The sequence below is a fragment of the Herpailurus yagouaroundi genome, unplaced genomic scaffold, assembly GCF_014898765.1.
Source record: "Herpailurus yagouaroundi ecotype Mexico unplaced genomic scaffold, PumYag 222, whole genome shotgun sequence".
Taxonomy (NCBI): Eukaryota; Metazoa; Chordata; class Mammalia; order Carnivora; family Felidae; genus Herpailurus; species Herpailurus yagouaroundi.
In genome coordinates, this window is record NW_024412453.1 from 7131490 (window position 1) to 7159434 (window position 27945).

Here is a 27945-nt window from a genome sequence, read left to right on the forward strand (position 1 = left end):
GACTCTGATAAGCAAGGGCGAGTGAGTGGGGAGTTTGGGCGCAAGCAGTCAAGATGGGGGAGGATTGGAGAGGCTCTGGGGCGCTGCCCTGGCTGCTGCTGCATCTCCGGGAAGCTTCTGGGGAATGCTGAGGAGCGGACCCCTCCCCCCCCCCCCCCCCCCCGAGATTCTGATGCAATTAGGCCCAGTGTGCTCTGAGCATTGGCATCTTTTATAAGCTCCCTAGAGGATTCATTGCGGAGCATGGGTTCAGAATCAAGAGATGTATCTAAGTAGCCTGGAAAGAACAGGTTTTTATTTTTACTCCTTGAAAGGCTACAATAGTAGCAGTGGTCTAGGCTTTGAACAAGATGACTCAGACTCCCCTAGACCTGACTCTGTTGATAGGGGAAATCTGTCACCATGGTAACTGGTGTGGGGGTCTGCCCTCCATCCTCCTGCCTGGGCTCTGGGTGAGCATCCGAACCAGGGTCACAGTGGGATGGCGACAGTTCCTCAGGTGCTGCTCTGCCTGTGAGAGCCCAAAGCACACAAGCCTGTGGTGACCCAGCCCACGCCGAGGCACTGAGACCTGTGGTGTTGGCTGGAAAACCAGAGGGGAAAACACGTAACAGTAAACCTTGGCTTGCGTGCCAACACCTCCACGGTGCACTTGCCTGGGGTCTCAGTTACCAAACATCTGTTTCTTCACGTGCTCTTTGGTCCCTGAATGATAACCTCTGTCTTTTTCAGGAGTTTCCCCTTCCAGCGTGCTTCATCACTCAGACCCGTTATCTCCTTGAGAACCAGAAAGAATCGGGGGGTAGACATGTAGTCAGGAAAGTACCCACTTACTGGCTAGTGATGATGGACTAGAAGAAAATGCGGGTGTCCTTAAAGTGGGCCTTCCATCCCTGCCCCAGTCTAGCTCCTGGGACACAGTCCAAAACCCTCCCTTGCCTCCTCCCTGAGCGCAGCATCCTTCAGCTCAGGGGCTTGCGGAGTGGAAGGAGTGCCCTAAAAGAGGGCTGGTGTTGATGGAAGTTTCTGATTGTGGAGCAGCAGAAAGGGAGAGAACAGCTCCTGCCCCAGAGTCCCCTGAAATGGTGGTCTGGAGTCCCATAGCAGCTGGAAAAGAAGAAGTTAGAAAATCTCCCTCCGTTGGTCTCGCTAGCCCAAGGACAGCAGCTGAGTGCGTGTGGCGTGGCACCCCTCTCTCTAGCTGGGAAAACACGTGGGCTCTTGTCCTCCCAGGTTGCTGACATGGCGTCAGGCAAACAGATTCAGCTGATCAACCGCAAGTCCCTGCGTGCTCTCACTGCCCAGCTGCTGGTGTTGCTGATGTCTTGGGAAGGAGCCACCCACCTGTCTGTCGATGAGCTCAAGAGGCGTTATGAAACTACCCACAGTGCTGCCCTCAACCCCTGTGAATATGGATTCATGACCTTGACCGAACTTCTGAAGAGTCTGCCCTACGTAGTGGAGGTATGAATATTGACAGTTCTGTGGAGCCGTCTTATGAGAACCGCTGAACCATATGTTTCTGGATCACTTGATGGTCTGGCTTCGAGGATGTAGAGCTGGAAGGGACCAGTCGGTCATTTCGTAAGTTGAACAAACTGAGGCGTAGCAGGGGTGTGGGCACCTTGCCCAAACGAGTAGCAAGCTAAGAGGGAAGCCTGGGCCTCCTGAGTCTCAGGCTGGGGTGCTTTGTTATATACTGGCTGCAGTTTGCTACTGTTAGGTATGTCTGAATTAGATGGATCTTGTGGGGGTTCCGGGCGACTCATCAGTCAGGCACAGGTCAGAGAGGAAGGCTGGTCACCCAGGTTGCCTTTTAAGAATAGCACTTAAGGTTAGCAAAATCATAAGACAATACTACAGAAATAGATAAAGCCCCCTCCACCCCACAAAATTATCAAAATTGACCCTAGATGTTAAAAATTAGACCAATTACCACCAAAAGGGCTATAAGATCGTTGAAATTTACGCCAGGACCAGATAGGTTCACAGTTGGATTTTTAACTGACTTTTTTTTTTTTTTTAATTATTTTTTTTCAACGTTTATTTATTTTTGGGACAGAGAGAGACAGAGCATGAACGGGGGAGGGGCAGAGAGAGAGGGAGACAGAATCGGAAACAGGCTCCAGGCTCCGAGCCATCAGCCCAGAGCCTGACGCGGGGCTCGAACTCACGGACCGCGAGATCGTGACCTGGCTGAAGTCGGACGCTCAACCGACTGCGCCACCCAGGCGCCCCTTAACTGACTTTTAAAGCATAACTCCACCTTCCTAAAAACCATTCTAGGCCGTGTTGAAAGCACATAACTCACCACTTCATTTTATGAAGCCGAAGAAACTTTAATACCAAAACCTAAGAGTCCCCCAAAAAACAATGGTTCTAAATAGGATATTAACCAGTAAAATCCAGCAACATAGGAAGAGAGTGGTATACCGTTGTTACCAAATAACCATGTGATTGATAAGTAAATAATTAAAAGATACTGACAAAAAGTCTCTCCTTGGCCAAACTTAGGCCAGCCTCCTGGGAGCCGCCTTATAGACTAGACAGTGACCTTGGATGTCTTAGTAATTTTCCATCCACCAACACCCCCTTCCTCCTTGCCTATAAATCCCCACTTTTCTCTCTTGTATTCAGAATCGAGCCCAATTCTATACTGGTGTTCTTTCTTTTCCTTTGTTGTGGTAGTTCTTAAATAAAAGGTATTTTTCCTACTTTAACTACTGTGCAGTTCTGGTTTGTTCCCCAGTACCAAATCCAACATTTTCTAGAGTCTCTCAGTTCTCTGTTACATGAACACTGGTTCTAGGAGGCGTAAATAGATGATCCAATACAAAAGGCTTTCTGTGGCCAGTGAGGGTTGGGAAATACCCCTTCCCTTAGAGATTTTCAGTGTACATTAAGACTCTGGAAAGGTTTCTGGTAAAGGAATTTGTTTACTTGAGGACAGAAGAGCTTTGGGGTTTCTTCCCTTAATGCCCCGCAAGAATACCACTGTCGTCATCCTGCAGCACAGTGTTCCTTGGAAGGCCCCTTTGGGAGTGCGAGTTCCCTGGGCTCAGTCCCTGCTGTCTGATGCAGCTCTCTTCCCTCCTCACTGCCTCCTTGTTTGAGACCCCAGGTTGGCTAGTGTCCTTCCTTTCTGACACACAGTTCCCCCAGACCTCTGCTGGCTTAGAGGCACAGATAGAACCAAGGTTTGCTCAAGGCGCTGCTTTCTCTCTGAGGAGATCCTTGGATGAACCCCTCCTCCTCCTCCCTGGCTTGTTGTCCCTTTTCAAGTTGACTTGGTGCCTTTTCATTCTCAGCTGGAGGCCCGGACCCCTGGGGGGCAAGGCCAATACTCTGGGAGTTTCTAATGCGTCTTTTTCTCTTGAGCCAGGTTTTTACTAATGACAAGACAGAGGAGTGTGTGAAGCTCACAAGCCTGTATTTGTTTGCCAAGAACGTGCGGTCTCTACTCCATACTTACCACTACCAGCAGCTTTTTCTCCATGAGTTTTCCATGGCCTATACCAAGTATGTCGGAGAAACACTGCAACCCAAGACCTACGGCTACAGTAGTGTGGAGGAGCTCTTGGGAGCAATCCCTCAGGTGCGTGTCTGCCGAGTTTCTTGGAGAGCGTCTTCCGGGACAGCCCCAGGCCCGTCTCCTGCACAGGAGGTGGAAATGCTGCCGGGTTGATGACGTGGCGGGCATTTTGAAAAACATACCATTGCCATAAAATGAATGACTTCAGCATTTCTCCTTCATTCTGCGAGCCCGTATTAAGTTCCTGTCTGCCAGGTGATAAGGTGATGGAGTGAGGTCAGGGCACCTGAACAGGTGTTGAGGCAGTGCGGTCGGTGCAGCCATTTTTGGGTGCAGTGAGGAGGGACCACGAGCAGGGCCCTTGCCCGGGCTTGGGGTTCGTTCTAGGGCCGAGATGTCGGGGATGCGTAGAAGTGAACCCTGTGACAGAAGGGGCTGTGTAAGCGGATGCAGGGTAGTGACCAGCAGTGTGGAAGGTTCAGGGCATTTACAAGTAGGCAGGGGCCCATCAGTGAAGCAGGAGCTCACTTGAGGGGGCTTTCCTCCTTCAGGTGAGCGGGAGGCCTGGAGGGGAGGGCAGGGGGGAGTCTCAGGTTTGTGTGCGGAAAGCACCAATGTCACTGCTGCGACCCGGACCAGTGGGAGGGGAGGAGAGGGCTTGGCGAGGATCCTGGCCGTGGCCGGAGTCCAGGTAGGAGTGACACCCAAAGCGCACCTGGGCGAGAGGGATGGGGGAGGCAGGGAGGACCTGGTGAGGCTGAGGTCGGGGGCTCGGTGACAGGTGCGTGTGGGGCGGTGCAGGGAGCGAAGGACCTCTGCTGCGCTCTTGCTCTGCTAAGGACGTGGAGAGAGGACTTCGTTTTAGACGTAGGACCGGGGACTTGCTTTGATTCATCTTCATGAATCCTCTTAGGGTATGTTTACTAGAAAAATTAGTAAGGGCTCTCCTGTGAGAACTGTCTCCTTTAATAGACCAGAACTGGCGTTTGGGAGATGGTCTTTGGAAGAGCCGCAAAGCATATTTTTAAAGCTGAGTCTCACCGTTTTTAGACTACGCATCTTCTTGTAAGGGACGTGTTTCTGCCAGCTTCTATCACTTTAAGAGCTAAAAGAAGCATAGAAAATTTTTCCTTGGCGTCACTTTCTAACTTGTGAGGTATTTTGGGTCAGCACAGTTGGTCACGTTCTGCCTGGATTTAGGACTTATTTCCTCTCCTTTTCCACTGCTTAACCACTAGTATGTCTTGTGTGCAGGTGGTCTGGATCAAAGGACATGGTCATAAGAGAATTGTAGTGTTAAAAAATGACATGAAAAGTAAGTAAGCACCCATCCCCTCCCCGCTCTGGAAACCCCGGTTGTCTCACCGACTTCTCCCTCTGATGGGCCCTCTTGGTCCTCCAGGCCGTGTGAGTTCACTCGGGCTCTCCCCTGTCAGTCCTGAAGACCAGCCCTCGGCCACAGAGCACATCCCAGCGGTGCCCGAATCTTGCACAGCCCCGGAGCCCAGACTTGGAGCAGGCAGCGATGGTAAGCGTGGAAAAACGGAACGAAGCTTGTGAGATGCTGCAAGTGGCTGGGAGTGGGTAGGGGGTGGGGGTGGAAAAGGACCACAGTGGGTTGTTTTCCTTCGTTAAAGTCAAGTCTTCTTACATTTTCCAAAGCAGTCTGGCGTTTAGTTGGTACCTGAAAACCTGGCCTGCTTTTGATGGCATTTTATGGTTAGTGGTTAAGGCTTTTAAAGCATGTGGACGCCCCTGTAGTGACAATATGTGAGCGCAGTTCAGATATTCGGGGACAAAATTTCTTGGACACTTGTTAAAACGGTATTTTAAGACTATGGCAGTAGGGTCAACTCTGCTGCACTAGAGGAGGGAGATCGAACTCAGCTCTGAATACAAGGGTGAGGGGGCAGTGTGACTGGGTGGCTCAGTCAGTTAAGTGTGTGACTGTTGATTTTGGCTCAGGTTGTGATCACAGGGATTGTGAGTTCGAGTCCTGTGTCGGCCTCTGGGCTGACAGTATAGAGCCTGCTTGGGATATTCCCCCTCCCTCCCTCCCTCCCTCCCTCTCTCTCTCTCTCTCTCTCTCTCTCTCTCTCTCTCAGAAATAAATAAATAAACTTAAAATAAAAGTGGGGTGGGTGGGGATGTTTTAGTCAAGGAGCAGAGTGAGGGGGGACATCTGGGGTGGAGGATTGGGGACCTTGTTCAGAGAGCAGGGGTGCGATTTCTCACAAAACCCCGCAAGATGTTTGCTAAGAGCAGACTTGGCAAGGACCGGACAGACATGGAAGGCCAAGGTCAAGGCCTGTGGGGAAGAGGGTTCAAAGGGCCTGGGCTAAAGTTGGATCAAGGATAGTCTTTGTCACAGGATCTCCCTGGGAAAGACTGGATAATAATATATTAATAATACTAAGAACAACAGTGGCTCACTTAGATTTTATGTGGAACCTTCTCTGGCTAGAAGCTGGCTTGAGCTCTGTAGCAATTTTAACTTTATTGTAAGGATTTTGGGTGGGTCCATTGCTGTGTATGCGCCTTCAGTCTTCATACGACCGCGTTAGTCGCTAGTTAGCAGTGTTGCCGTGGCCTGTGCGTGTCCAGCGCCTCCCGTGTGCAGCGTGTTAGACTTTCTAGAGCTCCTGAAGGAGCTCTGTGCCCTCAGCTGTCACGCGTTGCCTCCAGTCTACAAATGAGGGACCCAAGTTCTGGGAGGTTAAAGGGCTTACTTACCCAGGTTCACTCAGTTGGGGAGTGACAGAACCGGGGTTCAGCTCTTCCGGTTCGGAGCTCTGGCTCATTTAACTACTTTATACACCATCTGTGGATTCTTGTTTCTCCTCTTTAGAAGCCGATTGTGGGAACCCCCCCCCACTTTTTTTTTTTTTTTTGGCTCTGGCCCTTAGGAGATTGCTATTCCTGAGAACGGGAAATACTGGCTTGTGACATTTCCCTCACCAAAGAGTGACCAAGGCCTTTCTGTTAATGGCTTTTTTTTTTTTTCTTTTTTTCTAAACTGAGGGTTTTTGAGTACTTCCTGGCCTTTTTCATCCTGAAGGCCGGGAAAGAAGGCCTCAGGTACAGTCTCACGGTAGAGTCACGCCTGCCTTCTCTGTCCAGGGCCCCATCAAACCGAGCAGGAGCTCCTCCGCCTGACCAACGACTCCCCCGTGGACCTCCTGTGTGCGCCCGTCCCGTCATGCCTGCCGTCCCCTCAGCTGAGACCAGATCCTGTCATCCTCCAGTCTGCTGATCTCATTCAGTTTGAGGAGCACCCTCAAGCGCCTTCTGGTAGGATGCACTGTGTTGTCGCGGGGGTTTTCTCTGTGGATTAAAAGAGAAAAGAATGATGCCAGTGTGGTAAACGTTAGATGGAGGTGGGGAGCACCTGTGGTTTTTCAGGCACAAAAATACCTGCACTGATGATGATTATTCAGGACCCTGTTTTCCTGTCAGTCTTCCTGCAAAACTAGGCTCACAGCCCGGGGTGGCTCAGGGAGCGGCAGGCCCGGACAGGCGGTGGGTCTGGAGGGCTGATGCAGCCGGGCTGTGGACCAGGCCATGGGGGCGTGTGGAGGGCTTGCTGGGCGTGTGTTCCCCGCCTGCATATAGGGCAATGGCTCGTGGGCGCACCTGGCACCAGCCGCACGCGGCAGCCCAGTCTGGCCTAGAGTTGGGTGGCTGCCCCGCGTCCCCGGGCCTTGTGAGGCTGTGAGCAGGGGAGGGGGAGAGGGCGTCTGTGACGTGAACTCTGGGCTCTGCACAGTGATCTGAGAAGGGATGGGAAGCTGGCCGCCTGGAGCACCGACCTGGTGCCAGCCCCGTGTGTCCCCCTTGTGCCTGACCCCACGCTTGGGCTCACAGGCATGTTCATGCTTCACCAGAACCACAGCCTTGCAGGGCAGGTGACGAGGGGTGCAGCTTGGGCCGCCACTGGAGACCACGCTGGCCCCAGGCTGCTGGACTGGGAAGTGGCTGAGCCGGGGTTTGAACCCCAGCCTTCTTGTCCTGCTTCTGTATCACCTGGTCTCCGCAGAGGATGGCCCACCGCCTCTATCGAGGCCCTTCCCTTGTCGCCTTCGTCTATCACAACGAGTTCTTCTCCGCTCTGTGTACTGTTTCTGGGGAACGCCAGGCATAGCCTCGTGTTGCCTGGTGAAAGAACTGAGGCTGTTTATCTGGAAAGTGGGAGGGGAAACATACATGTGGCTCTTGCCCCTAGAAGGTGTGACCTGTGACAGAAGCAGGAGCGTCCGTCTGTCTCAAGGAGGCACAGCTAGAGGGGCGTATGGTGGATAGTAATGTTTCCGTGGGGTTGTGGCTGTGGTGCATTTAGTAAACGTGGGCTCCCCCATGCGCGTGTGACGAGGGGCACAAATGTGATTGCAATGGCGTCTGCTGTTGTCCTGAGTGTCGGCCTGAGCAGGGAGCCGGGGGTCTGCATCCCGACTCTCACTCTCTCCTCTCTGTGCCTTCGGTGCGAGAGCCCCTTACACACGCAGGGGGGTCTCTTCCAAGCAAAACTGGCCCTGTGTGTATAGCGGGCCAAGTGTTTGGGGCTCAGCCAGAGAAAGAGCAGCCTGTAAACACTGCCGGAAAGGCGGCTGTGTTTCAGTGTCTGGGTACTTGAGAGTGATTCCGACTCTGCAGCTCTCTCCCTGTCTCTGCCCACCTTAGGTCCACGCAGAGTGCTGTCCTCTGTCCGTGGAAGGGCCCGGGGCTTCCTGACACTGAGGTCCCTCCTGGTGTGAGAGTGTTCGGGTCCCAGGAGGCTAGTGGGTCTTTCCCTGACAGAGAGAATGATTGGGCACAGGATCCAGAGTGGGGAAAAAATGTTTCTGAACCATTGGCTGTTGAGTTCTGGCCAAAATGACGTTCTCTAAAACCTCATTCCCGGGAGAGCCGATGTGCAGTTCATAAAATACGTGACTTTAAGTGACTCAGAGTGACCACAGAGCAGGTACGTACATTGTGATCTGGGCATGATGTTTGGTGGGTTGTTTTTGAAACATCTTTTGAGGGGCCCAGGGTGGCTCAGTAGGTTAAGCGTCCGACTCTCGGTTTCGGCTCAGGTCATGATCTCACGGTTCGTGAGTTTGAACCCGGCGTCGGGCTCCACGCCGACAGCACGGAGCCTGCCTGGCATTCTCTCTCCCTCTCTCTCTGCCCCTCCTCTGCTCTCTTTCTCTCTCTCTCTTAAAATAAATAAACTTTAAAAAAGTTTTACAAGACATTTTTTGAGGTAATCTTAGAGAGAAACTAAAAACCAACATGTCGGGCAGGTCCTAGAACTGAAGGGGTTTGCTTTTCTGTGTTTACAGAAATCATGATTTTAAACCAAGAAGAGAGCATTGAAATTCCAGTACCAGTAAAGAACAAAAACCCGGCCTCCAAGTCCAGCTCACCCTGCATCTCAGCAGCTGCCCCAGTGCCTCCCTGCCCCTCCTCGGAAACCTCAGAGTCCCTGCTCGGCAAGGACCCCGTGGAAAGCCCGGCCAAAAAGCAACCCAAAAATAGAGTAAAATTGGCAGCCAATTTTTCCTTTGCACCTATAACCAAGCTTTGACTCGCGTTTTGAACATAGAATTAGGATGGGGAAAAGCTGTCTGATTCTGCACACAAAAGTGGGTTCAAAAAACACAGCCTTTTCTGTTTGAATGAAAACCCCCTAGAAGCCACTTACTTCATCTTTAGACGTATCCCATAACGTTTTGTTTCTTTTACATTGAACACAGCCTTGAGCTGAAATGTTTTTCTTTTTTCCTCCCCTAATTATTTGGGAAAAAAAAACAACAAAAAAGCCACCCCAAAACCTCCTGGCATTTGTTAAAGAATTCTTAATATATTTTACCCAGTTTTTCTTATCACGAAATGTAATGATGTTCTCTAAGAAGAAAGCAGTGAGAACTCAGCTCGAAGGGAGTGGTTTTACTTCCCTTCAAGCCACACCCGTGGTCAAATCTTACATGTAGCACAAGATAGCCTCTGAGCCTTTGCTTCCTGGTGTTTCCAGACAGTCTGAATCAAGTGCATGGTGTGTCTTTGCATTGAAGCCTGCTCCACAGCCTGTGCGTTCACACACGGAAGCAGAAGGGCGGGCGAGGTGGTGAGAATGTGTTTTCACGTTGGATTAGGAAGGTTCCTAGCTTCCATGTGACTTGTAAGCGTGCCTTGCTTTCTTTTGTTTTTTGTAACTATGTCTGTAGTTGACAAATGTGGCTTCATGACGAAAATTTTTAAATGTTTCCGCTTCAGGGTTCCACGTAGGAGCTTTCTAGAACGTTGAGGATGTTTTAAGCTTCCCTTTTATGTTCCATTCCAGTTTGATAGGCATTGGGTTAAGGAAAAGGAGATGGCCTTGGTGTCATGAATTGAAAGTCAGCATCTGAATTCTAGCACACAGTGTTGTGTGTTGAGAGGCAATGTTGGGAAGAGAGTCTGATTTCCTAAAATATGCATGAAATGCATAAATTACAAATCAGAGCCGAGGGGGTGCGTTAACAGGAGTGATACCGATACTCTTTCCACTAGGAAGAGACAGAATTCTATCTATACGTGTGAAGGCCAAGGTTGATCATCTTAACCTTGTATTTGTCATTTTAAACCTGGTTTCGGTAGCCGGGAAGCTTTCTGCGTGAGTGCATGTGTGTGCGCGTGTGTGTTGGCTCCGTGTCTTTTAAGAGTGTCCGCTTTTACTGTTACTTCTCGCTGTTGTTGGAAGCATGTTTGGTTGTTTTGCGGTGTCTGATGTTGCCCTTTGGGAAAAGCCAGCCTCTGAGGGAGCACTGCCCTGTGGAATGACCTTCGCCTCGAGGTGGCAGAGGCATCCGGTGACGGTGACCTCTCACCCCTCCTGGAGAAACCTGACATTTACAATGGGTTGTATTTGTTGGGCAAAAAGGCGGATTCATTCATAGAGCAGAGAGAACCCGTGGGCTTAAGGTCTTCTGCTACGGAGATGGTTTCTTTGGGGGAATTGTTCATATTTTGTAATTTCTAGAAGGCCAGAGAGTGGGCTCTGATTTCTTCATAGCCAGCATTTGGATAAAATGCCACAGAACAAGGGCTAGGGAGAGATTTTTACAAGTCAGGTTTTTGTTCCCCAAAATCTCTAACATGAAGCCAGTGATTCTCAGTTCTCCACACATGGCCCCAGTCGAGATGGAACAGCACTGGAAAAGCCTTCCAAGCATTATGGCCCCTCTGCGAACCCTTGGGAACGAAGGCATTTCCTCTACAGACATAGGACGGCAGGAAGTCAAATACAGATGTGCAATTTTTTTTTAAGAAGCTTTTAAACAGTGTAATAAAGTTGGTGTTGAGAACCTCAGTTGCCTTATCCTGAGACTTCTTAAGGCTGAGTTTGCACTCTTGGACTTTAGTTTTGCTCGCAGATGCGGGATTGACTTTAAAAACGTAAGAGGTACCATTACAAGTCACTTAGGGACAGTCTCAGAGCGGCTTCTTTGAGCAACAGACAGAGAAGAGCCTGCAGACGTACGCTGTCGTGGGAGTCTGGTCGAACCGAACCGCTCGCCGGGGTCACCAGTCAGCCTGGGACGCGTGTGTGACTCTAACGGTCGCTGTTGGAAGGTGAGAGAACACAGCGAGAGCTCGGTGTGTCGGTGATGTACTCCACAACGGCCAGTCTGATCGTGATCTATTTTTTTATCCAGAGGCTTAATTAAATGATGTGACAAAATGATGTATGAGAATTAAGACAATGAAATTCTTTATTTCTGGGTGGAAAGATGTACCAGATTAGATTTATCTGTTTAAAAAAAAAAAAAAAAAAAAAAAGACAAAAAGTCGTCACCAAACCCCCCTTTCCCATCTTGCACTGTTTGTTTTGGATTGGGCTTGGGGGAAGAGATGTTTTTCTTAACTGTCTACTTTGTTTCAACACTTTCTTTGTGGTTCAAGTGCTGTTTTGTGTGTTGGGACCAAACAGTTGTCAATAAACTTTACAAAGCAAGCATCTAATTGGAGTTTTCTGAGTTGATGTGGGATTTGTTTGTGGGGTGGGACGAAAGGCCAGTCCAGCCCTCTCTCCGTGTTGGGTTCCCCCAACTTCTCACCCCTTCTGAAAAGTCTGTCAGGGAGAGCACATCAACCTGACATCTCAGCGGCCCTTTCCGTTTGGCACACGGCCCTGGACGGTGGCCACGCTGTTGGTGCTTCGTGTTCTGGACCATCCAGGGTCTCCAGCCGGGTTCCAGGCATGATCACACGTGGGGCGAATGACAGTAGCCGCAAACCCCCTCTGGTTATAAGCCTGAGATAATCCCTCGGATCTCTGTCCCTGTGAGAGAAATCCATTTTTGCAGGCTACCTTGTTTTTTGGCCACTCCCTGGGCATGCTTTCCAAACAAGCCCATCTGGAAAAGACTTCTTACACAGATTCCACTGTGAAGCCCGTCCCCTGAGACCACCGTGACCCCCTTGCAGGAATCTGAAAGCACCTAGAAGACACCTGAATGTTTGGATAAATTGCTTCTTCATGAAGTACAATTATTTTTTAAAGCCCAACATTAAAAAGCTCTTAAAAGCCCTTGGCGATCCTTTCCGAACATCTTCCGCAGTAGCAAACCTTTGCGGAAAACCTTGGGCGGCAACCGTACCCCTTTTGAGGGAGGCAAGGAGGTTTCGTGGGTCCGGACTGGGATTTGCGATGGGCACTGCCTCTCTCCTTGTGCATTTCCACGCGGTGTGGAGGCGGTGGCTTCGGAGATGGCCAGCTGAGTGAAGGCCCCCCCTCTCCTTGCACAGGAGGTGGGTGTCGACATCTAGAACCTGGCTCCAGAAGCTTCGCCCTAGCTGTTCCCCTCACCACCATGAGGAGCGTGGTGCCCTGGGATTTCTCTTCCTGTTTTCTAGCTGCTTCATGTGGGCAGAGGCCGAGTCGTGGCTCAGGAGCATCCCCGCTGCTCCCCGTACCGGTGACCTGCCGTAGCCTCCGCCACGCCGTGGATTGGACGGGTCGCACGTTGGCCCTGGGCCTGAGCAGGAGCGGGCCCCCTGACTCGCTGCCCCATGAACCGGCGGCCAGGGTAGCCTCCACTCCTTTCTTACCTGGCCTGCACTCCTTTACCACCCGCTCCCACAATAAATAGATAATGGGCAGTCTGCTGGTTAACAGCATCAGCGTCCCCTAATGCCAGTCTTTGAGGACAGATGCAGAGAAGACCGAGCAAATTTGCTTGTCTGCGTTACTCCTTCCCAGGAAAGTTCTAGACTGTCTCCCTGGGAGGCTGGCAGCCCTGGGAAACAGGAGGAAATAGCCAGTCGTCTCTGGGACAGGGTCAGCAAATGATGGAAATAGCGGGAAAGAGAGACCCCCCCCCCCCACTTTTCAGGTGCGCAAGGCCAGGAGCTTTGAAGATCTCAAGTCGGAAATAGAGGGCTGGTACTTTCCTCAGCAAGGCGAAGAGAACAATTCCCATTTCCTGGGAAGGAAGGATTTGGAAATGGGGAACTCGGAGCACAGAGGAGGAAGGAGGAAGGACATGTGGGTGGAAAGCAAGTGGTGGCTGCCACAGTATGAACCAGCCAGGAGCGCTGTGGGGGGTCAAGGGCAGGGCGGAGCCGTCTTTTCCGGCCATGGGAAAGCCTCTCCTAACACCCTTGCCCAAAAGCCTTCCCAGATGCGGGGCCTGGCATGGGAGAACCCCCCACTCCCGCTTCCCACCCTTTGTCTCTCAGAGTTTATTTTATTTTATTTTTTTGAATTTTTTAAAACATTATTTTTGAGAGACAGAGAGACAGAGCGTGAGTGGGGGAGAGGCAGAGAGAGGGAGACACAGAATCCAAAGCTGATTCTAGGCTCTGAGCTGTCAGCGCAGAGCCTGACGCAAGCTTCCAACTCACAAACCACAAGATCATGACCTGAGCCGAAGTTGGATGCCCAACTGACTGAGCCACCCAGGCGCCCCCTCCCTCAGAGTTTCTGATGTCGCTCACAGTGAGTGCCTGCAAGTGACCCACAGGCTTGCAGGGACCCTGCCCTCGGTGTAGGCAGCCTCTGAATCTGGTGTGTGGCCCAGACATGGGATCGGGAAAGAAATCCCTTTTTGCTTCCCTACGTGAGGAGGATAATAGGGTTTTGTACATGTACGTGGACTCTGAGTCCTGACCCCACCGACCTCCCCCATCTTCCCCGCCCCCCCCCCCCCCATCACGCATGAGGACGAAAGCCCCGGGTTTTGTTGGCTGTCAGCTGGAAGCCACCTGGAGGCCATCCACCGTTCCCTGCCACATGGGATCCCTCAAAACGGCAGCTTAGTTCATCCAACCCGGGAGGAGAACCTCCTCCAGTCCTCTAAGAGGGAGCCTCATAGAATGTGACCTCATCAATGGAGGGGCCTCCCGTGGTCCTTGCCAACTTCCGTCAAGTAGAAGAAGCAAGCCACAGGCGCCCAGGTGATCCTGGAGTATTTGACGAATGAGGGAGTGACCGAGGAGGAAGGCCTGAGACACCCAGTCGAGCTCCTGGTGTGAGAGGAGAGGGGTCCCGGCCCTAAACCTTCCAAGGGCCGGCAGCCAAGTTTCACAGCCGCAAGGGCCCCGAGAGACCGACTTGTAGTTCACGCGCCTTCCACCTCCGCGCCGAGGTTTCCAAGTGGGAACAGGAGGCTTCAAGGACTGAAGCAGAGAACCCCCCCCCGGCCCCGCGAGGAACTCGGGGCTGGGCATGTGACTGTTAGAAAAACAGGACAACAGGCCCGAAATGGAATTGCTGATGCTGAGCTCCGTGTCACCAAACCAGCACTTCCCTACCGTTTTCGGCTCTTCCAGAAAAAGAATCCCGAACCAGTCCGTCAGGAGTCTCCCGATCGGCTCTGATCAAGTAATCTGCCCGACAGAGCCCTGTGGCCTCCTATTCCGTTAGCTGCCCCCTCCCACATTCCCGCCGCCTCTGTGCTTTACTGCTGGCCTAGGGGGACAGAAACTCACAACTGTTCGTCAAGACGCGAAACCCGCCACAGCTGCTTCTCCTGTGGGCTGAGAGTCAAGGAGCCACATACACCTTCTCGGGAGAGAAATAAACCTTGGTGGGCGGAGGGGGCCCCGGGGGCCGGCTAGCAGAGTCCTAGGCTTCTCTGGAAACGCCACGGGGCCTGGAGTGAGGTCAGCGAGAGGGCGGCAGGGAGCTGAACTGTCTCAAAGCGGGAGGGCAATTGCTGATGGGGAGGCCAGGGACACACGTGAGCCCCGTGGGGGCTGGAGGCAGAGCTGGTGGCAAAAGGAGTGGCCCATCTTCACTGGTGTGTGTGGCTGTGACGCAAACCCGCACCCACCTCCGTAAGCATTCTGGAAGGTCGGCTTCACGTCCCAAGGCCTGTGCAGCTTGCCTTCTGTGGCGAGTGGGGAAAGCTGGTGAGTTTCCTGTGGGACTTGGCGGGAGGAGGGAGGGGACAGCCGTGGGAAGGGATGTGAGGGGTGTGGAGAGCTGGTGGGGGGCGTGGTCCAGGGCACGTGTGACTCAGGGACCGTAAGCCCCGGGAAGGTGCGAACATCTTGGAGAAGCACGGGGAGTGGGGCTTCAGGTGACATTCAGGTTACGACGACTCTTATTGCCTGTTCCCCCGTCTGCTCACGGTCAGCTTCACGAGGGCAGGCCCCAGCGGGTCTTACTCTCTGCCCCAGGCCCCCCAAGAACCCCGGCGAGGCTTGGGCAGACCGTGGCTCCTAAGAACCCGCTTTTCTTTTTAAATTTTTTTTTTCAACGTTTTTTATTTATTTTTGGGACAGAGAGAGAGCATGAACGGGGGAGGGGCAGAGAGAGAGGGAGACACAGAATCGGAAACAGGCTCCAGGCTCTGAGCCATCAGCCCAGAGCCCGACGCGGGGCTCGAACTCACGGAACGCGAGATCGTGACCTGGCTGAAGTCGGACGCTTAACCGACTGCGCCACCCAGGCGCCCCAGAACCCGCTTTTCTGAGCGCATCGTTAGTGACTTATCTACCATGTGCACTGCTCCAAAGCCATCCCACGTAGTTCATGTCCCACGAATGCCCCACTGTTCTCCATGTGACAGGGCTGGACGCGGAGGTGCAGAGCAGGGAGGCATCGTCCGGGCACACCCGGGAGGGCTTCGGCTGGGATTTTTCACCCCGGCGGGCTGACTCCACACCGAGCCCTTCGTCGCCTCCTAGGTTACTTGCCCTTTTGCTAAGCCTGCTGGTCGGGGGTTTTGTTCAGATTTAACCCCGGTGAGAAGGCCTAGCCCTGCCCTCCTGTTTGACGTTCATCTCCCCCACTGGAACGCAAGTTCCAGGAAGGCAGCACCGCCCCCGCCCCGTTCTTCCGTGTCCCCCGGTCCCTGCCGGGTGCTGCCTTCACCGGGGGCATTAAACACACGAACGAATGGAAAAACCACCTGGCGTTTGTTCCTCAAGCCGGCTTTCCCGAGGGTCTTGCCCCAGCCCCTGGCGCTCACCCAGCCCTCCTGACTCAGGACGTGGCCACATCCTGCGGGCCCCTTTGACCAAATTCTTAAGGTCGTGGGACCTCTGTGGATGCTGCAGACCCTCCGGGTGTTCCTGTTGCTCCTCCAGTTTGTTCCCTGAAAGGACGGTGTGAGCAGGGGTGTGAAGCCGGGCGAACAGTGAGGCTGGAGGTGGAAAAGGCCTCGGAGGTGCTGGGCCTCAAGTAAAGCGTTGCCAACCGGGCCCAAGCCCCAAGCCTTTACGACGAGGGCGGGGGCAGGTGCCGGAGAGCTTGGGCCTGGGGAGCAGCAGCACGTTAGATCTGCATGTTAGGAAGGTCATTGTGGCTTCAGCCTGGCGCACGGGGTAGGCCAGAGGAAGGGCTGGCAGGGAATCTGAGGAGTTCGTGGCACAGGCAGTGACACGTGAGGGCCCGGGAGAGGTGACAACAGGCGGCAGAGTGGGAACCACATAACCCCAGGAGGCTTCGGTGGCTGCGGCACTACAGCTGAGGGGATGCGACGGGGTGGAATGGGGGGGGGGGGACGGTGTAGGAAGGGGCCGGGTCCAGGGGGCCTTTTCATCCGCGTGGGAGAAGCCGGATCTCGCCCTAAAGACGCGGGCGCCATTTCACAGAGGGAATGACATTTACGTTTGCGTTATTCAGAAAATCAGCCGGCCGCTGGGTGGAGCGTGACGGGTGCTGAGGAGGCCAGTGACGAACCACCGCAGCTGATGAAGCAAAAGGTGACGGTGGTTACACTGGGGGCGTTGTGGTGTGGACAGACCCTGGGGAAACTCAGGAGGCAGAAGCTAAGGATGCGGCAGTCGGGTGGGTGTGTGGACGAACGGCCAAGTCAAGGTCAAGTCCTGGGACAGTCGTTCTTGAGATGGGAAACACCAGGGGACGCTGAGGCAGTTTAGGGTGGGGGTTGGCCAACTTTTTCGTAAAGGGCCAGAGTAAGTATTTTAGGATTTGCCGGCCATGAGGTCTCTGTCATAACTACTCAACTCTGCTGTTGTAGCTGAAAGCAGCCAGAGACACCATAGACACAAATGCTCTTGACTATCTGCCAATAAAACTCGATTTACAAAAACAAGTGATGGGACAGTTGACTGACCCCTGATCTAGGACACGGCACATTTGACGTGCCTACTCTGGTTCCAAATGGAGATCCTAGGAAGCAGTTGGGGGAAATGAGTCTGAGTACAGGGGGGCGAAAGGTCTAGGTGAAAGAGAGACTCTGGGAGCAGTCGGGGGCCATGGCCATCTAAGGCCAGGAGAAGGGAGGAGCAGAATGCTGAGAGCCGGGCTTGAGGTCAAGGACAAGAGAAAGGAGACTGGAGAGAGGTCCTCCCGCATGGTGGAAGTTTCGCCTAGATGATGAGGGAGCGTGGGGCAAGCTGAGGGCAAAGTACAGGCTAAGAGCACCCCCAGCACCCCGCCCCCCCCCCAGTACCCCTTCCTCCTCTGCAGGTGGGACTTGTGTGATATTCCTCAGACACTCCCGGCTACCCAAGAACAAAGGCAAGGGTAGTTTAAGTGCCACAGCGATGTGGGAAACAAAGGCAAAGGAGAAATTAAATCCCCTTACTGCCTACAACCCACTGACAAGTCCTTGAAACAGGCAGAGCCCCCTCCCTCTAGAAGCTCAGCTGTCTCACTGATGACACTTTGCTAGGGGCAAAAGGGAATCTCGGCTTAACATTATCCTGACTCCCCCCAGGATCCTGTAAGTCTACGTCAGCATAGAAAAAAATCCTTTGGAAACTTCCTTTTTCTCAACCTCCTCCAAGATAGATGCAGGCAACCATACTCCAAGCTTATGGCCCCCTGATAGATATCTGAAGGGTCTCATGACTGAGGTTTTACTAAAGGGTAACAAATGGCATTTCCTTAGCAACAGTTAGCCCCTCAGGGTCCTGGAAACCTTGCTTCCAAATACCTTAGAGACTTACTCTATCCCTAAGCCCCTCCCAACCTGAGGGTATTATACTGAGTTATATGTCACTTCCCGCCGCAACCCCACCACAGCTCTTTCTGCCCACGGGTCCTGTCCCTGTGCTTTAATAAAATCACCTTTTTGCACCAAAGACAGCTTCAAGAATTCTTTCTTGGCCGTTGTCTCCGGACCACCCCACCATCACCCCAAAACTTCATCATAGAGAATGGGACGTGTTGGCATTGTGCGTCATAACACCCCAGGGAGCTACCGTGAGGGCTGCGTGGATTGGATGTAAATTGGGGGTGCCAGAATACGCCACCCCCAGAAATGCCACTTTGACGTATGGACTATTTTGAGCTAAAGGCCCTGGAGAACCAGCAAGTGCAGGGAAAGCTCTCCTTTCGTAAAGGAGACCACCATTTATAAAGGAAATTTCCATTTGTAAACTGTGTCTCCTCCTCCCATACCGGGAGGAGGGAGAGTCTGACCCATGGAGAAGGCAGATCTTAAATCTGCGTAACAAACCTTACTAAACAACCCTTGTTTACCATACTTTTCCTGGCCTTCCACCCACCCACAGGAAGCCCAAAACCCCTTTTCCTTTTAGCCCAGATAGGATGTAACATGTTCTAAGGACCTCTTTGGGTTGTTCATTGCTGGGTGCTCCCATGTGTACCTGTGCAATGCATGTGTTAATAAATTCCTGCTTGTTCTTCTCTCAGTCTCCTGTCTTTGACGAATCTCATTTATAGGGCCCCAACTGAAGAACCTAGGATGGATAAAGAAAAGGATTTTTCCATGGGGTGCCTGAGTGGCTCAGTCAGTTAAGCATCTGACTTTGGCTCAGGTCATGATCTCATAGTCCATGGGTCCAAGCCCAGCGTTGGGCTCTGTGCTGACAGCTCAGGGCCTGTAGCCTGCTTCGGATTCTGTGTCTCTCTCTGCCCCTCCCCGCCTCTCAAAAATAAACATTTAGAAAAAAGAAAAGAAAAGGATTTTTCCTTCCCTTCATAGCTACGTGGTGACATCCCTGGTGCGAGGGGTCAGTGACAAGAGAGTGACAGAAACCAAATTGAAATAGGTTGAAGACCAGACTGGAGATGAGGAAATGGAAATAGCATAATGGTGGACAGTTCTCAAAACTAAGACCGTGAAGATGAGAGGACGGTGGTGGCTGCAGGGGAAGACGGGAGGGAGAGCTGGCTGGCTGGCTGGTTGGTTGGTAGGTTGGTAGGTAATGGGAGAGATTTGTTTAAATTCTGGGGAGAAAAGAAAGGACTCTGGAGGCAACAGGAGGAGGGCTGGGTTGAATGGGGATTCCACCACCACCAACCCACAGGGCATCGCTCAAAGGACCTGGGACCACTCCCTCATCTATATGTGGAAGTGATGAGAACATCTGCCTCTGGGGTTGATGTGAAGAGCCATAGAGAAGATGCACATGTAGCTCTCAGTAAATGCTTCTCTTGTGTTATCTTTCCTGCTCCAGATCCAGAACAAGTGAGTCTGGGTTTGCAAGATTTCCTGGCTTTGCAGGCAGCCTTGGTGATCCAGCAGCATCTTGAATTATTACTTTCTTCTGCCCTTGTGCGAAAGCCTGAATAAATGATGGGGTTTTTGTTTTGTTTTGTTTTGTTTGTTTAAAACAAATCAATAGAAATAGCAGGAGCATAAGTCAGGTGTACCCCGGGGCTCAGGGGGATGTACTAGAGCCAGGATTTTTATGAGGGTTTAGATCTTCTTCGGCTCATTGGATCAGTGAGTGACTGCTCTCTAATTGGTCTGAGATCAGGCCTTCCAGACCGATGTTTCCTACAAAGAAGCGAGAGTAGCGGACCCTTTGCAGTGGTTTTTATTGCAAGAGTGGGAAACATCTGTAGAGTGGCTTGAATCGCGCCCCCCGCCCCCCCACCCCCACAATTCCTATCTCAGAATGTGACCTATTTGAAAACAGGGTCTTTGCAGAAGGAATTGAGCTAAGGATCGACACGAAAGCGTCCTGGGTTTAAGGTGGACCTTATAAGAAGAGGATGGGACACAGATACGCATGCAGAGGAGGAAGCCACGTAAAGACAGATGCAGAGACTGTAGTCGTGAAGCCAAGGAAGACAAAGGAGTGCCAGGAGCCCCCGGGAGCTGGCAGCCGTGAGGAAGAATTCTTCCCCAGAGGCTCCAGAGGGATCATGGCTCTGCCCACACCTTGGTTTCAGACCTCTGGCCTCCAGAACTGTGACAGGGTCCATGTGTGTTGTTTTAAGCCACCCTGGTTGAGGTCACCATGTTATGGGAGCCCTGGGAAGCTCATACAGTCCGGCTTCATGCTTGGTTTAAGGCAGTGAAGGAGGACGCCGGGTCCCCTGAGGCCAGCGTGGTGGCAAAAGGGCAGAAACACATCTGAGATGGTGGGAGGCGCTGAGGGCATGTTGCCCACTGGGCCGCGAAACCCAAGGCTACAGGGTCCTCCGTCAGAGAGACTTTGTGTCAATCGCAAAGCTGCTGTGACTTGAGAGACATTCAGATTAACTTTTGACTTACAAATATTTTTGGAAAAGGTGATCTAGGAACTTTACTTTTATCTTAAGGAAAAATCAGAAATTCCGATGAAGCTCTCTCTGTCCCCCAGGATGTTTATCGTGACATTTTTTTTTTAAGAGAGAGAGAGTGGGCGGGGGGGGGGGGGGGGGGGGGGCAGCGGGAGAGAGAGAGAGAGAGAGAGAGAGAGAGAGAGAGAATCTCAAGCAGACTCCCTGCTCCGTGCGTAGCCCTGGGCAGGGCTTGATCCCACGACCCTGGGATCATGACTTGAGCCGAAATCAAGAGTCGGACGCTCAGCCAACTGAGCCATCCAGGCGCTCTGTGACATCTTGATAAGACTTAAAAAGTAGAAGTAGCCTAAATGTCCAATAGGAAGGAAATGGTTAGATAAAGTCACAGCCACAAGATGGATTACTAAGCAGCCATTGTGAATATTTATGAAGAGCGTTTAATGTTACAAACAGCTTTTAATGCCGTGGGAAAACGATAGTGATAATAATGCTAAATGAGAAAGGAAAACTGGTTATAAATGGTACAATATGATGCCAATCATGGGAACAAGACAAAACAAAAAAGCATTAAAAAAAAAAAAAAAAACAAAAAAACAACAAAAAAAACCTGGAAGGAAATCTCCCAAATGTCAGCGTGGTCTCTAGTTGGAAAATTTGTGGGAGATAAAAACAGAAAACAAACAACGTCCTTATCCTTTCTCTACTTTTAAAATGGTCTACTGTGTCCTGGGGTTACTTCCACAATCAAGAAGAAAAGTAAAAACTTTAAAAATGCTGTGTACTTGGTTTCCATTTTTATTTTCTCCGATGGATGATTGCACATCAGCACACCTTGAGTTACGCTAACTACTTTAGGCCGGTCACGACACATACACACACGTACAGAGAGGTCACACGGGCTGTGCCGAGCTGGCTGTAGCAAATGTACATCAAGTTACACAGGTGGAATTATTAGGCTGGTTAAAACACACCACCGAATGATGGGACACAGTTGGGTCAGGCCACCTCTCCCGCCCGCCGCTGCTGTTTCCAGAGGTCTGTGTGTTAGGCTGGTGAGTGGTGTCCTGCTGGCAGTCCCTCCGGTGGTCCCCGGTGGGCGGAGAGAGCCTGGGTCAGCATCTGCTCTGGGTCCCCTCCTCATCTGCCCTTGCCTGGTGTCGGAGCCTCTGGCCCTCTGCTACCTCTTTCGAGCACTGGCTGTGCTCCAGCCTGGGCCCTCATCCCCACTGTGCTCCACACATCTGGGGCAGACATCGCAAGGGAAGGAAGAGCCAAGAGCCGGTGAACACACTCCCGATGTGAACCGTGCCCAGACACAGGAAGGGAGGAAGCAGGAGACATAACCACAACACCACACACAAGCTCAATCTTTATGGATGGACCCTCTTGTCTCCAAGACGTCTGGACTGTGTGGAGCCCTCCAGAGCACAGCCCCTGGGAGAGGACAGATGGGGGACGGGAGCTGTGCCCATGTGGGGCAGGCCTGACAGCAGAGCTAGGAGGGTGGATGGGGGATGTGTCCAACATGGTGCTAGATTGTTGAAAAGTCACAACTATACACACCTGGGGATCATGCCCCTCTCCCAGTTCATTCGCACGGTGGGTTAGATATAGATAGACAGAAGTGGAGATATACTTTTTCAAGGGAGGGCCTTTCCTGGTGGTTGGATAAACAGTGAGACAGAGTCCTGGGTTTGGCATGCTCTGGGGAGGGCCATGCGACGGTGAGGGACTCCCTATTGCTACACTCTGTACAGGGCGGCCGGGCCCGCCCGCCACGCCCACGGCCCCTGGCGGCAGTCACAGGCTTGCCTTCAACCCCTTCCACCTTGGAGAGCTCTTGGGCCCCAGTGAAATGGGGGCTATGAAGACAAGAGGGTGGGAGGCGGGGTCCCCGCGGCCCCGGGGGCACCCCACACTGGGGGCTACATGATATTGCACTGGGTGGCCCCACAGCAATCCTTGATGAGTGCCAGCCCAGTCTTGGCCACTGTGGGCTTGCTAGGTGGGGGTTCTGCTTTCTTCTCTGCTCGGGAGCCTGCAGCAGGGTAGGGGCATGGAGGGAGAGAGGGAAAGAGGGAGAGAGGAAGAGGTGAGATGAAGAGAGCCCTGACCATCTGCATCCCCTGTCCCATCCCAACTCCTGGCCAGACATTGCTCCAGCTCCACAGATCAGGTGTTGTGGAGAGCTGGCATGTGTTTTATATGGTTCCAGTGACCGTTCCCACCTCCCTGTGGGCCCAGTGGTGTTCAGTCCTCAGCTTCCAACCACAGACTTTAGCTCTTATCCTGTTCAGTTCTCTGCCAGGTCTAGCACAGGGTCTGGCATTCAAAGTATTTGGTGAACGGATACATGGGAACTTTTGTCCAAGTTGTTTCAATCTGAGGGCTCCTGTCTTTCAATTTTGGAAAATGTTCATACGTCATCTTTTCAGATACCTCTACCTCTTGTCCGTTATCGCCCCTTCTGGAATGCCTATTAGAAATAAGTTGGACCTTATTATTCTATCTCCCATGTTTTGGAAGACATTTTCCATCTCTTTGTGTCTTTGTGTTACATGCTGGGTAATTTCCTCAGTTTTGTCTTCCAGTTTACGAATTCTCCCTTCAGCTGTGTTTAACCCATTGGGTTTTTACTTCCATGACCCTAGATGGTTTTGTTTAGAAAGCTGAATTTTTGTAAATCTACCTATTCTTTTTTCATGCAATCCTGCTATTTCATTTTGGGTTTTATCCCTTCTCTTATCTCTCATTATTTTAAATATACTTACTTTATTGTCTCTTTTAGATAGTTTGTTATTTCTGGTTCTTGGGAGGACATTCTCTTGGCGACTCCACTCACAGTGGTTCATTTATTCATGGGTTTTAAATTTTTATTGAGAGCTCATCTTCACGGAGGTTGTTTTATCTATGGGTTACATATTATGGGATACAGAAGGGTCCCTACTGAACAGTATTGCATTTGCTTTGTTGGGATTAGAGGTTTCACTGTTGTTTTTTCTTTTTTTTAAGTTTATTTATTTTGGGAGAAAGAACACAAGTCAGGGAGGGGCAGTCAGAGAGGGAGAGGGAGAATCCCAAGCAGGCTCCAGACGCCAGCTCAGAGACCAATGCAGGGCTCAAACTCACAAACTGCGAGATCATGACCTGAGCCAAAGTCAGATGCTTAACTGACTGAGCCACCCAAGTGCCCCTTCACTGGCTTTATATTAGTTTCAGATTTTCAACTTTGGATCCCAGCACTAGATGAATAGTGTAAATTTGGACATTTGGCCCCTTGCATGGGGTGAAGGCTTGGTGTTTTGATTTCTTGCCAGATTTTTTGCTATCCAGCACCTTGTATAGAAGGCAAGTTTCCTTTCTCCTTCTCCACACGGTTAGGTGGAGTTTTTCGAATTTGCCTTTCACGGAAGAGACAGTCCCCTGAGGATGCTGGGTTTTGGTAGCGACTATGTGCCTTGGGATATTAAGGGCCTGCAGAATGGACCTTCTTCTTTCTTTATTCCCTCACAGTCCACAACCATATTTCATGGGATGTTAATAGCTGGTCAGGAAAAACTGAGTTTGTGGCCATAGTATATGGTGGCCGCCTTTGGGTTTTGTCTTCCTAGCAAGATTTCCAGTCCCTTCACCTCTGATAACAGTACATGTCCCTGTGGCTACAGGAGTGGGCATGCAATGCAGAGTGGGCCAATCACAGCATCCCAGCCTGATACCAGTGATGGCCTAGGAGGTAGGAACACGATCCAAGAAGGGCCAATCAGAATATTCCTCTGAGACTGATGTGTTTGGGTATGAGGAGAAAGAACAGATGGTATTGCTTTGCTGCTGCTAAGTCCTGCTTCTGGAGTTCGGGCCCCATGAAGAAGCCTGTGTAATAGGAGAAAATGCAGAGAGGGGCAGAGATAAGAAAAGGCAGGAAAGCGAGGGCATTCTAACAGCATCCAGCCCCTGAAGCCCCCTTTTTGCTAGGGCCAGTTTGAATAGGGCATCTGTTTCTTTTTAATAAAATTTTTTTTAACGTTTATTTATTTTTGAGACAGAGAGAGACAGAGCATGAACGGGGAAGGGGCAGAGAGAGAGAAGGAGACACAGTATCGGAAACAGGCTCCAGGCTCCGAGCCATCCGCCCAGAGCCCGACGCGGGGCTCGAACTCCCGGACCGCGAGATCGTGACCCGGCTGAAGTCGGACGCTTAACCGACTGCGCCACCCAGGCGCCCCTAGGGCATCTGTTTCTTATAACAGGTCATTGCCGGCAGGACCTGTTACCACTTTCATATGCTAAGGGACACTGGCACCAGAGGGTCAGATAGGTAGCGCTTCCCACACTGATTTCACACGGAACCCTTTTTGCTCTGAGTGTCAACAGAGGCCAGAGTTCCCTGAGCCTCAGCCCCCACCTTTCGGCCTCAGTGGCCACACAACTCCTTCTAAGAAACCCACCCGGCCGGGGGAGCCTGGGTGGCTCAGTCGGGTAAGTGTCGGACTTCGGCCCACGTCATGATCTCACAGCTCACGGGTTCGAGCCCCGCGTCGGGCTCTGTGCTGACAGCTCAGAGCTGGAGCCCGCTTAGGATTCTGCGTCTCCCTCTCTCTGCCTCTCCCCCACTCAGACTCTCTCTCTTAAAAATATTAATAAACATTAGGGGCGCCCGGGTGGCTCAGTTGGTTGGGCGTCCGACTTCGGCTCAGGTCATGATCTCGTGGTTTGTGGGTTTGAGCCCCGTGTGGGGCTCTGTGCTGACAGCTCGGAGCCTGGAGCCTGCTTCGGATTCCGTGTCTGCCTCTCTCTCTGCCCCTCCCCCACTTGCATGCTGTCTCTCAAAAATAAATAAAATGTAAAAAAAAATAAAATAAAAATAAATAGACATTAAAAAAAGAAAAGAAAAGAAATCCATGAAGCCTGTGATTGGTAAGGGGACAGCTGCTACCATGACCAGCTGCACAGTTCATGCAAAGTGACAATGCGGGGCCCCTTATTCTGAAACTATTAGGAATCTCAAGAGAGCAACAGCAGAACATGAAAGCGAGCACAGCGCCCCCTTCCAGGCATCGGGGCCTGAGCAACCTGACAGCAACCTTGCCCATGAAGCTGGCCCTGCCCAATGCCATCCTGCACCCAAGGTTGCTCTCTAGATAGCATTTTGTTGTTCCCCCTCTGGCTCCCGGACCTCTTTTAAATCTCCTTTTCTCTTGGATGGGGGGAGGATGAGGAATAACATGTGCACTCACTGGCTGGAGATTTGGTTACTTTATCTAGAGGTTTTAACTTGATTCTCAGGAAATCCGCCATTTCCTTGTCTTCTTCTTGCTCCCTGTGGACATAGGTGTATAAAGACAAGAGAAAAGTAAAGTAAGCAAGGAAAGCATTAAGGAACTGAGGGAATGAGGCAAGAGGTCAAGTGCGTGAGACCACGTGTCAGGCTTCGTGGCTGGTGTGGGTACGCTGTGTGTTGGGTGTGGCTGGGGCGTATATGTTGCCCTGGGTTCTGTGTGGCGGGTGTGCATATGTTGTTGTGTGTTACGCGTATGTGGCGTGTGCATGTTGTGTTTCATGAACTTGCTCAGAAGCACAGACACTATCAACAATGGAGTAACTGTCTCCCTGGGGCCAAGGTGAGATCCCAGCGCAGAAGCAGGGACATTATAAGACTCAGCCTCTGCTGAGGGTGCTGCGAGCTGAGGAACACCCCCTCCTGACCCTGTACCTTTGAGTCACCCTAGACATCTGTGCTCCCATGAAGTTCATGGCCAGAGTCAGAAAGCAAGTCACCTGAACTCTTCCGAGGGTCACCAGGAACGAAGGCAGCGTTCCTCAGCTTGGCTGAGCCAGGCAAGGTGCATTCCAGGCCTCGGAGGACCCAGGAGGACACAGACAATAAAGAAGTTGCCTTCTGGGTTGAAGGAGGCCCTGTGAGCCTTTCTCCTTGCAGAGGGCTCCAAAGGCCCTGCTCCAGGACAAAAATTTTCGAGAATCAGCATTCACATCTTTTCTATGCGGGCCTTGTCAGGGGACTTCAGGTGCACCAGGGCTCCAGCGCCCACAGATTTCCAGAAAAAGTGGCAGGTGCATCTGCAAATAGGAGACTGAGGGCTAGGAAGGGGGCACTGGAGCCACCAAGGGGAGGATAAAGAATGAAGCTGGGAAGTGGAGAGGGCAGGGAAGGAAGCAAGTCAGTACAGGGGGCGGGGTTTCTGCAGAAACCCGATGGAAGTTTCCGGAAGGTGCCTTGATGAAAAGTTTGCCTTGGGAGAAAGGTCAGTGAAGAGAATGTGTAGGAAGCTCTGCCATGTGTTATGTGACGTAATTCTTGCCCGGTCACCTCCTTGAATAACACTGACTTAAGACCCAAAGGCCTTTGCAAGACTTTTTTGGAGCTGGATGCCAGTTTCCTTTGAACATGAAACAGGTCCTCAGGCCACAAGGCTGGCGATTCATTTGGATCCAGTGTTTGGGAGCATTTGCTGAGGCCACACCTGTCAGGCCAGACTGGGAGACCCTGCAGCAGAAGGTGGGCCTAGGAGGAAGCCGAGCCTGCGTTCCAGCAGCCTGGTGCGCGGGGACAGGAGCCCACACTCACCTTAGCCGCTCGACCTCCGCATCATCCACCAGAAAGTCTCTCTTCTGCACCAGCTTGTGGATCTTCTGGATTAGCTCATCCTCTCTCTGCTTCTGCAGCTTGGTCTTTTCTTTTTCTGGGAAGGAGAAAACACCGGCAAAGAAAACAGTCGAGTGTCTCTGCTGAAAGCACGTGAGTCCAGGGGCCAGGGTTAGTGACCAACCAGGTCACTCGCTGAGGGAAAGTGAAGAAGCAAGGGGACCTCCTCAAGCCTCAGTTTCCTCTCCTGTAAAAACACACGGAGGGGCTTAAATGCAGTGGTGTTAAATGGCTTAGCAGAGGGGCACCTGAGTGGCGCAGTCGGTTAAGCGTCCGACTTCAGCCAGGTCACGATCTCGCGGTCCGTGAGTTCGAGCCCCGCGTCGGGCTCTGGGCTGATGGCTCAGAGCCTGGAGCCTGTTTCTGATTCTGTGTCTCCCTCTCTCTCTGCCCCTCCCCTGTTCATGCTCTGTCTCTCTGTGTCCCAAAAATAAATAAACGTTGGAAAAAAAATAAAAAAAAATATTTAAAAAATAAAAATAAAAAAAAATAAAATAAAATGGCTTAGCAGAGAGCTAGCCCGTGGTGAGCACTCAGTCAAAGGTAACGGTGCAACGAGTCGGGTCCTGCGCAGGGCAGAGGGGTTGGAGGGCTCGGGCTGGGGTGCGGGAGGGAACGGCTCTACAGCCAGGGCAACCCAGTCTGCAGATGGAAATCATCCACGCTAATGGCATTAGCCCTATCCCAGATACCCAGGGCTAGAAGGCCAAAGAGAAATCCAAAGACCCCAGGGCTGGAGAGGATGACCGAGAAAAGTAGAAGGGTAGCGCAGACCCCTTCAGAAGATAAAAAGTAGGGGGCAGCAGATCTACAGGCACCACCCACCTGCCT

The 27945-nt window shown here is 51.9% G+C and overlaps 2 protein-coding genes across 8 annotated transcripts in view; one reads left to right on the forward strand and one right to left on the reverse strand.

The window, feature by feature from the left end:
• Positions 1 to 11515, forward strand: part of MARF1 (meiosis regulator and mRNA stability factor 1) — a 40432-nt gene extending 28917 nt beyond the window's left edge. For all 7 annotated transcript variants that reach the window (XM_040458963.1, XM_040458964.1, XM_040458967.1 and 4 more), the window contains 6 exons: positions 1234 to 1464; positions 3383 to 3595; positions 4787 to 4847; positions 4935 to 5060; positions 6653 to 6823; positions 8854 to 11515. In XM_040458963.1, coding sequence (XP_040314897.1) covers positions 1234 to 1464; positions 3383 to 3595; positions 4787 to 4847; positions 4935 to 5060; positions 6653 to 6823; positions 8854 to 9098 — 1047 coding nt within the window. In that variant the 3' untranslated portion in view covers positions 9099 to 11515. The remainder of the gene's footprint in view (positions 1 to 1233; positions 1465 to 3382; positions 3596 to 4786; positions 4848 to 4934; positions 5061 to 6652; positions 6824 to 8853) is intronic.
• Positions 11516 to 20870: 9355 nt separating this feature from the next.
• BMERB1 (bMERB domain containing 1) overlaps positions 20871 to 27945 on the reverse strand; it is a 123386-nt gene continuing 116311 nt past the window's right edge. Inside the window, exons 4-6 of the mRNA XM_040458970.1 lie at positions 27037 to 27151; positions 25688 to 25770; positions 20871 to 22491 (exon numbers count right to left, since the gene is read on the reverse strand). Coding sequence (XP_040314904.1) covers positions 22379 to 22491; positions 25688 to 25770; positions 27037 to 27151 — 311 coding nt within the window. The 3' untranslated portion in view covers positions 20871 to 22378. The remainder of the gene's footprint in view (positions 22492 to 25687; positions 25771 to 27036; positions 27152 to 27945) is intronic.